Genomic DNA, 9437 nt, shown 5'->3' on the forward strand with positions numbered 1-9437 from the left:
TCATTATGCGAAAATCACATTTGCGGATATTGGAACCGAAACACCAAAACAATACTAGAACCAATATATTCACGACAGTTCGGTCATCAGTTCATCCTTTGGAGCGACTTTGTTTTCGGTCCATTTTGTGCTGGAATTGAAACCAAGGTCATCCGTAATCGTTGAAATAGTTAAAACAAATTTCAAAACAAATCGTTTATTTCATGAGCCAACAGATATTTGCAGGTCATCTCTATTCTCTACGAATTTAGTGCTTATTTTTTGAAACAGTTTACTTTTTATATGAGTTATCAAAAAACTTATTTTTTTTTTCTTCTAATACATGACAAACTAATTATAATATGGGAGCTTTTTGTCGTAAATAATAACATATTTTCGACATCACTTTTGTGTCAAAAGTTTTTTCTTTTCTCCCCCGTTTCCACTTCTTGTCCGTTTCTCCCACTAAATAAATATATCTTCATATTCATATATGAAACATTATTTTAGAGAGGGAAACATATAGATACATATATACGTATAGAGCGAGAAAGAGAGATTTTGCTGTATGTCAGTGGAGTACTACCACAGTAGTGACCAAGAATACGGCACTTACAGTGAGCTTCATAATCCTCAACAATGGCCTCAACGTCGGAAAAAGCGACGCCTCTTCTCCTCCGAGACGTTACTTCATCCTCTGCCGCCGATGTCGTCCAGGGTTGGACATCTGATCCCTCTGTCGGCGATCAGATTCGCCACCGCGGCACAGCTACTTCTGTCGGTGACTTGATTGGTCCTGTGGTTACTCAAACCTCCGCTGCTGCTGCTGCTGCTGCTAAAGGTAGTCACGGAATTTAAATGATCTGTGTGGAAATTTTAATTTGAGTACTCCAGCTTGTTAATGTCAATCACGATCTCTGATTTGTTCGTAAGAGTTAGGTGAAAGTGGAACCGGTTTAATATGTGATCGTAGTTGTTAGAATTTCTGCTAAAACGTGTTCCTTACAGGTGTACAAATTATTTTTCAATTCATATTTGATGTTCTTGTTAGCTATAGTTATAGATCTACAGATTGCGATTGTGGAATTGACTTAACAGACTCAAACATTTTTTTTTACTATATATACTCTAATTTGGGGTAAATATACTTATCCTAGAGACAAAACGGGTCATATGCAGCCCTAATCATTTTCCTTGAGATATGACGTCGACAAAACGTGACATACAGTAAATTTGACTATGATATGGTTTATTTGATCGTTTTGTATCATCAGCTATTATGCGTCACACGTTTTAATACATAAAAATGCAATTACATTGTGTTTGAGATACTGGAATTTGATGTTTTGAATTGGAATTCATGATCAATCCATTCAAATTTAAAGAGATGGTTTCTCTCCTTTACCAATTTCAATTCCAAGCTATGAAGATGGAAATCAATGATTTCCTTAGTTTTAGCAAGTATTATTTAATGCATTCATTAACTGAAACTTGTCTATTCAGGAACTGGACCAACAAGTATGGTGAGGATGCAGACTCGACATCCACTTGATCCTCTAGCTGCTGCTGAAATCTCCATAGCTGTGGCAACTGTTAGGGCTGCTGGAGCAACTCCAGAGGTTAATAATTCCCACACATTCATATAAAAATCCTCAACATGTGTAAACCTAACATGAAATCTAAATTGTAAACACAGGTGAGAGATAGCATGAGGTTTATAGAAGTAGTTCTTGTTGAACCATCAAAAAGTGTAGTTGCATTAGCAGATGCATATTTTTTCCCACCTTTTCAACCATCATTGTTACCCAGAACAAAAGGAGGACCTATAATCCCAACAAAACTCCCCCCTCGACAAGCTAGACTCATTGTTTACAACAAGAAATCAAACGAAACCAGCATATGGATTGTTGAGTTATCAGAAGTTCATGCTTTAACTCGAGGTGGCCACCATAGAGGGAAAGTCATTTCATCTAAAGTAGTCCCTGATGTCCAACCTCCAATGGTATAAAACCTAAACTCAATACTCAATACTCAATACCTTGTTTTGTTTCTCTTCTTGAATCCTTACCATTACCAATTATCATCTGTTTCAAACAGGATGCTGTTGAATATGCTGAATGTGAAGCCATTGTGAAGGAGTTTCCACCATTTCGTGAGGCCATGAAGAGAAGGGGGATTGAAGATATGGATCTTGTGATGGTGGATCCATGGTGTGTTGGGTACCACAGTGAAGCTGATGCACCAAACCGTAGGCTAGCAAAACCACTTATATTTTGTAGGACAGAAAGTGATTGTCCCATGGAAAATGGATACGCACGTCCAGTTGAAGGAATTGATGTTTTAGTTGATATGCAAAACATGGTGGTGATTGAGTTTAAAGACAGAAAACTTGTTCCTTTACCCCCTGCTGATCCTTTGAGAAATTACACAGCTGGTGAAACAAGAGGAGGTGTTGACCGAAGTGATGTCAAACCACTCAACATTGTTCAGCCTGATGGTCCGAGTTTTCGTGTTAATGGCCATTTTGTTCAATGGCAAAAGGTATGTATGTCTTCTTTCTCCATCTTTTTCAATTATGTTAAAATAATGAAGTTGAGCTTAAGTTTTTGAATTATATATGACAGTGGAATTTTCGAATTGGGTTTACTCCAAGGGAGGGTTTGATCATATATTCTGTTGCATATGTTGATGGAAGCCGGGGTCGTAGGCCTGTGGCCCACAGATTAAGCTTTGTAGAAATGGTGGTTCCTTATGGCGATCCAAATGATCCACATTACAGAAAAAATGCGTTTGATGCAGGGGAAGATGGATTAGGTAAAAACGCTCATTCTCTTAAAAAGGTAATCAATCTAGTTTTTTTTTTTTTTTTTTTGAATTTCAATAATGTATTCCTTTTTCTAAATTCTAATATATGATGTGTGGATATGCCAGGGTTCGGATTGTTTGGGGTATGTGAAGTATTTTGATGCACACCTGACAAATTTCACGGGTGGTGTTGAAACAATTGAAGATTGTGTTTGCTTACATGAAGAAGATCATGGAATCTTATGGAAGCATCAGGATTGGAGAACAGGTTTAGCTGAAGTACGAAGGTCAAGAAGGCTAGTTGTGTCTTTTATATGTACTGTTGCCAATTACGAGTATGGATTTTACTGGTATTTTTATCAGGCAAGTTATAGCATAACCCATTGTCCCATTATTATTTACTTATTTAGTAAAATAGTAACATCTTTTTGAGTTGTAGGAATACAATAATTTTATATTTTGTTGTTACATTACAGGATGGAAAAATAGAAGCTGAGATAAAGTTAACTGGGATTTTAAGCTTAGGAGCTTTACAACCTGGTGAAGTTAGGAAATATGGGACAATGATAGCTCCTGGACTTTATGCACCAGTTCATCAACACTTTTTTGTTGCTCGAATGGATATGTCTGTTGACTGTAAGCCCGGTGAATCCCACAATCAGGTCAACATTCTCAAATACTTGCAATTGCTTACTTAAAATGTGGTTAGGATTTTTTTTAATATATTAATAAATAGAATGCTTTAAAATTTGAATAATTAAAACAGGTGGTTGAGTTGGATGTGAAAGTTGAAGGGCCAGGAGATGCGAATGTACACAACAATGCTTTCTATGCTGAAGAGAAGCTTTTGAAGTCGGAATTAGAAGCAATGCGCGATTGTAATCCTTCATCTGCACGACATTGGGTTGTAAGTTTTTTTTTTCTTCTTTTTTTCGTTTGATTTTCTGAAATAACTTAAATATATATATATTATATTTATTGTAATTTATAAACAACCATTCGATTCGATTCAGATCAGGAACACGAGAACAGTGAACCGAACGGGTCAGTTAACCGGGTACAAACTAGTACCTGGATCAAATTGTTTACCGTTAGGTGGGGCCCAGGCTAAGTTTTTAAGGAGAGCGGCTTTTTTGATGCATAATTTGTGGGTGACGCCGTATGAACCGGAAGAAATGTTCCCGGGTGGGGAGTTTCCTAATCAGAATCCACGTGTTGGCGAGGGATTGGCTACTTGGGTTAAACAGAATCGCTCTCTAGAAGAAACCGATCTTGTTCTGTGGTATGTAAATTACATTTTTGCCCCCCAAAGCATAGCTGATTTTTAATTTTTCACTTACAGTTTTGGTCCTTTTTTGAAATGTATTAATAACTATATTTTTTGGACCAAATTTGCAAAAATCAGCTATACTTAAGGACCACAAATAGTTTCAATTGTTTGCAACAAATCAACAATTTTGGCGTCAATTTTGTGTCTATAGACGCCAAAATTGCAAGAGAAAACTATTTGGTGAGCAAAACTGTAATTATTGAGCAAACTCATGGACCAAAAATGTAATTTTGACAGGTACGTATTTGGAATTACACACGTACCTCGACTGGAAGATTGGCCTGTTATGCCGGTGGAACATATTGGATTTGTTCTCATGGTAATCGATATTTATATTGCAGATTATGGGCCTTTTTTCATTTATGTTTGAGAAATAATTAAGAAAATGGTTATCTGAAGATAAATAATAATAATAATATGATTGTCAGCCGCATGGATTTTTTAACTGCTCGCCGGCGGTGGATGTTCCTCCAAGCTCATTGGCTGATTTGGAAATGAAGGAAACGCCATCATGTCATAATCATAATGCTCTTGTTTCAAAGATGTAAATGAACTATTAAAACAACGCAAGTGTCCTCCATATAATAATAAAAATATGTTTGTATAATATCTTTATCTTTATGTTGCAATAAACTAAAACAATTTTATTCACGGGTATGTAACGTAGGTATGTACACTCTTCAATGCCTCCATAAACTAAATCGATGTCTGTGACGTTAAGGAAACTCCAGTCGACCACAATTAGACTGTCATAACGTTTTTTTCTTTTTTCTTTCTTTTTTTTTTTTTTTAAAATGGGAAAAGCGGAATTTAAACTCTATTTTTCGTTTTATGATAATTATTTGTTTTAAATCTTTAAATATATTAGTAATCTATTTAAATTAAATTATTGTGTAAATAACTAATTTTGTGTAACATTTTGATTTGACCTTTAAGAAAAAAATATATGGTAGGAGATGAAGAAACCTGGAAGAAGAATGTGTCTAAAACATGTTCTCTTTTTATCTATGTTTTGAGATGGTTAAAGATGGAACAATATATCAATATTATAGTTCAATACATTTGATTTTAGTCAAATGTATGAACGTTGTTACGGATGATGTCATTTTTTTTATAAAGCTAGGATTTTTCTCAATTCCATTCTTTCAAGAACGGAATGGAATAAAAGAAAAAACAAATAGACCGACAATATCGTCTTTTCCAGGAATTTCAAATCCAAAGAGGTCTTAGGCAAGGAGATCTTCTTTCCCTTGTTTATTCTGGTTATGGAAAGACTACATGTTGCTATTTAAGATGCTATTGGAGAGGGGCTGTTTCAAGGAGCTCATATTGATGGTCGTTCACTTAAATTTGTCTCATTTTCTTATGTTGAGTGTTCTTCAATGTTTCTATCTCGTGTCTGGTTTGAAAATTAGTTTAGAAAAATCCTATCTCTTTGGCATTGGAGTTGGGATGAAGTGGTGGAATATTTGAAAATTAGGAGGTGTAAACTAGGGATGAGCATAGGTAGGTACCCAGCTAAAATTGACAGACCGGACCCGGCGGTACTTAAGTTATTGGAACCAGAACTGGAACCGGTTGTAACGGTTCTCAATATTTTAGAGCCGGAACCGGAACCGCCGGTTCCAGTATCGGTTCCGGGTACCCGCTCACCTTATTGAAAAAAATAAACGTGGAGTTAGCCAGGAAGCCGATTATGGATAAAATCAAAAGAAAAATGACACCTTGGAAAGTCTCTACTCTTTCTATCGGTTTCTATCGGTGGTGATAGTTCGTATCTAAGGTCTCGTTTGATACGCATCTTTCCAGGTCCAAACAGATCTTTCTGGCTGAATGGACCGGAAAGACTGTTTGATTTGCACAACAAAAAGGGTCTTTCCCGGTAAGATATGTCTTTCCCAGAAAGCCCCAAAATTATATCTTTCTGGCTGAATGGGCTGGAAAGACAATTATGCACCAAACCCCGCCTCTTTCTTTCTTTATTGGATTATTAATTTTTTTTAAATAACTTTTTTTTAATTTATTTTTTATTGAATTATTCATCATTCAGCACAGTCAATCAGATGCACAATCAAACAACATGGTTTTTTTCCCAGTCAGAAAACTTTCCCAGACAGCACTTTCCCAAACAGAAACTATCAAACGGGACCTAATCTATTTTAGGTTCGTTGGGAATTTATTTTATGTCTATTTTTCTCATGTCAATGTCTGTTGCTAAAAATCTAGAAGGCTTTCGTTCAAAATTTTTTTTGTGGAGATTCGGATCATAGAAAAATGACTTGGGTTAAATGAGATTTAGTGTTATCAGATTTTGATCAAGGCGGGTTAAATATTGGGAGTTTGATAGGTCTCAATTTCGCTCTTTTACTAAAACGGAGATGGCGTTTTTTTAACAAAAAAGCATATGTTTTCTGTGAAAGTTATTAAAGCTATATATGGTCCTAACGGAGGATTCAACTCTTATAGAGGTTTAGTCCGTGGGTTTGGACCTTGGGTGAGGATTATAGCTTCTTGCAAGTGTTTGGAGGATAAAATATTATTTCAAGATCGACGTTCAAAAGAGCTATTGGAATGGGGCCAATATTCAATTTTGGCATGATGTATGGATCGGCGATCAAAAACTAAGTTCTCGGTTTCCTTGTCTTTTTTGTTTGGAGAAGGAGAAAAATTGCTTCATTTAGGATAGAATCTTGAATAATGATTGGAGTTGGTGTTGGCGTCGGCCTATTAGAGGAGGTGAGGAAACCTTTCGGGAGTTTTAGGAGTTGCTGAATGTTATCTCGTTGGTTCATTTGACAGATAAAGAAGAAAGTTGGACTTGGAGTATGGGAAGTAATGGTATTTATATTGTAGTTGAGATGAGAATGATATTGTTCGTCGGAAAGTGAATATTTTAATGTGGAGATTTAGATTGGATAGATTACCTATGAGAAAAAACCTTGATCAGCGGGGTATTGATATTCCGACTACCTTATGCCCTTTTTGTAATTTGGAAAAGGAGCAATTGAATCACTTGTTTATTAGATGTGAGGTGGCTGCCAGAACTTGGAATGCAATTTTCAAATGTTTAGAAATTAATGTCAATTCTTTTGATGGTGTTAACGAGTTATTTGATTAAGTGGAAACGTTCAAAGGTAGTGCCATTAAAAGAAGGGTTATAGATGCGGTAGTCGACACTACTCTTTGGTACTTTTGGAAGATAAAGAAATATATTACATTTAACTCAATTAGAGAATTTTCTTTTATTTGGATTAATAATAGATTTAGAAATTTTTTTGTTAATTCAACAACTTGTAATCTCTTTTTGTATTTCTCTAGTGTTTTGCTAGAGTTTTTTTCTTTATAATATATGTGGCTGACTCTTTCTAAAAAAAATAGACATACATACTTAACAACTTATATAAGAAATTTTAATAAACAAGGGGTGAGGTTCAGAAGGATTTTGAGGAATTGAAAGGTAAATTCCAGTAAAAATTATGTTTGGTACTTTTTTTGAAGGAATCTGCATTTTTATTTTGTAGGATAAAAACACTTACGTATGTTGATACAAACCTATTTTGAAACATTGTGTTGTTTCGAGGAGATTTGATGATTTAATGCCAATAGGCAGCTATCAATTAGCCGATAGTCAATGTTTGTGGCTATGAGAGTCGGATCTAAATTGGTATATATGATTAATTCATGATCTTAGAATGTAGCAACAAAAAAACCGCGACATGTTTTCATAGCATGTATTATGATGAGATCGTTAGAATAGGCAACTATTCTACAGTTTGTTGAATTAGACTATTGTGATGAGAAAGAGAAGGTTTACTTCAAGTTATGAAAAGAGAAAAGCGGCGCTACGGGTTATCGAGCGTGATGCTAAGGGTCGAAGTCAACTTGGTTAACTAAAGTCAACATGGTCATGACGAAAGCTACTTAGAAGTGTGACGTGTCGATAAATGTCATCAAACAACGACGAAAGTGTAGGACATGTGGTGTGAGACGGTGACACGAAGCGAATTTGGAGCATGTCATGTGGGACGTGATGTGTCCTGCGGTTTGACGTGACGCGGACCCAGATATTCAACATTATATATATATATATATATATATATATATATATATATATATATATATATATATATATATATATATATTACTATTTCTAAAAATAGATTTAAGACGTCCAAGTGTTTAAGTTAGAGTACAACAAACCTATAATATAATAATATTATATTTTAGATTGTACAAATATTTAAGCTAAAAATACAATAATGCATCCATATCTATATTACATCCCACCGTAACTTTGACTTGGTTATAATTGATTTTCTTTTTTACTCTATTTGTTCTTATCTTTACATTTGACTTCCCAATTAATTCGCTTAATTTGAAATGTAAAAGACAGATCTTCAACCGATCAAAGGTATTAATCACTCAAACCCTAATATAGTAATATCACCTCTCTCAAACCAAAGAACGAACTTCACCCCATCTCACAACCACCGTGGAACCAATCCCTCCCTCCCCGTCAAATACACAAATACGCCCCCCTATAGTCTTTCTCATCCTCATTTCTCTGATTCAAAAGGTGAAATAATCCTTTGATCCATCACTTATCGCCACCATCTACGATAGCCACCACTAGCGCACCATCCACCATTCTCTCTTTCTTTATATATAAAAGGTTAGATTTTTCTGTTTCATCATCGTACTCCATCGTCATGTCTCTCTAATTTAAAATACATGTTTACAAAATGTAGCTTAACCCTTTGGCTTCCAATGGAATTGGTCGATGCCTCCTACGGTCCTACGCAAACCCAATGCCACCCTCTGTACACCAACACCGTAAATCCATTACTACTACCATCGCCTCACCAACTCACCTGTAGAAAGTTTATCCTTTACTACCGTCGCACCTCCGAAAACCCTAACAACGAACAACCAAATGTATCGTCTCTATGTCTCCATGTTTGGATTCCGATCAGAGACGCATCACTCCTTCACTCCCTCATCACCAATCTCTCTCTCTCTCTCTCTCTCTCTCTCTCTCTCTCTCTCTCTCCATGTGGTGAACTTTAAATCATGAACTTTAAATCTCAGGAAAATGAACTGTAATTTTTTCTATGTATAATCTAAATCACGTGGTTAACAATTTTACATGTGTCCCATTTTCTTGTAGACAAGATTCAATACACGTTTGTAAGAGAAAGGGCTTTCCCTAAATGGAGATCAGAAGCGGTCATTGACAGGTTTAAAGTTTCTTGAGACTTTATTACAGTTCCTTGAAGAGGTTTAAATATTCTTTTGAGATCTAGATTTTTATATGTATGTTTCA

General features: G+C 35.5%; 1 protein-coding gene across 1 annotated transcript; it reads left to right on the forward strand.

Moving 5' to 3' along the window:
• The first annotated feature begins 468 nt into the window (after positions 1 to 468).
• LOC145169292 (diamine oxidase [copper-containing] 1, peroxisomal-like) lies at positions 469 to 4721 on the forward strand. Its single transcript, XM_079087863.1, has 11 exons — positions 469 to 820; positions 1483 to 1598; positions 1676 to 1981; positions 2077 to 2520; positions 2604 to 2819; positions 2911 to 3147; positions 3261 to 3446; positions 3551 to 3691; positions 3798 to 4066; positions 4352 to 4433; positions 4543 to 4721. Exons 1-11 carry the CDS (start codon positions 619 to 621, stop codon positions 4660 to 4662), a joined length of 2319 nt encoding a protein of 772 aa, XP_078943989.1. The 5' UTR covers positions 469 to 618; the 3' UTR covers positions 4663 to 4721.
• The last annotated feature ends 4716 nt before the right edge of the window (positions 4722 to 9437 follow it).

This window comes from Lactuca virosa, chromosome 4 (assembly GCF_052849685.1).
Source record: "Lactuca virosa cultivar CGN04683 chromosome 4, Lactuca_virosa_CGN04683_v6, whole genome shotgun sequence".
In the NCBI taxonomy this organism is placed as follows: domain Eukaryota; kingdom Viridiplantae; phylum Streptophyta; class Magnoliopsida; order Asterales; family Asteraceae; genus Lactuca; species Lactuca virosa.

Bases quoted from the DNA above. Each gene is read 5' to 3' on its own strand.
- LOC145169292 (XM_079087863.1), top strand. From the start codon at position 619: ATGGCCTCAACGTCGGAAAAAGCGACGCCTCTTCTCCTCCGAGACGTT. The intron at 1,982-2,076 runs GTATAAAACCTA...TGTTTCAAACAG, and splicing joins CTGATGTCCAACCTCCAATG to GATGCTGTTGAATATGCTGA. The intron at 3,447-3,550 runs GTCAACATTCTC...TAATTAAAACAG, and splicing joins CCGGTGAATCCCACAATCAG to GTGGTTGAGTTGGATGTGAA.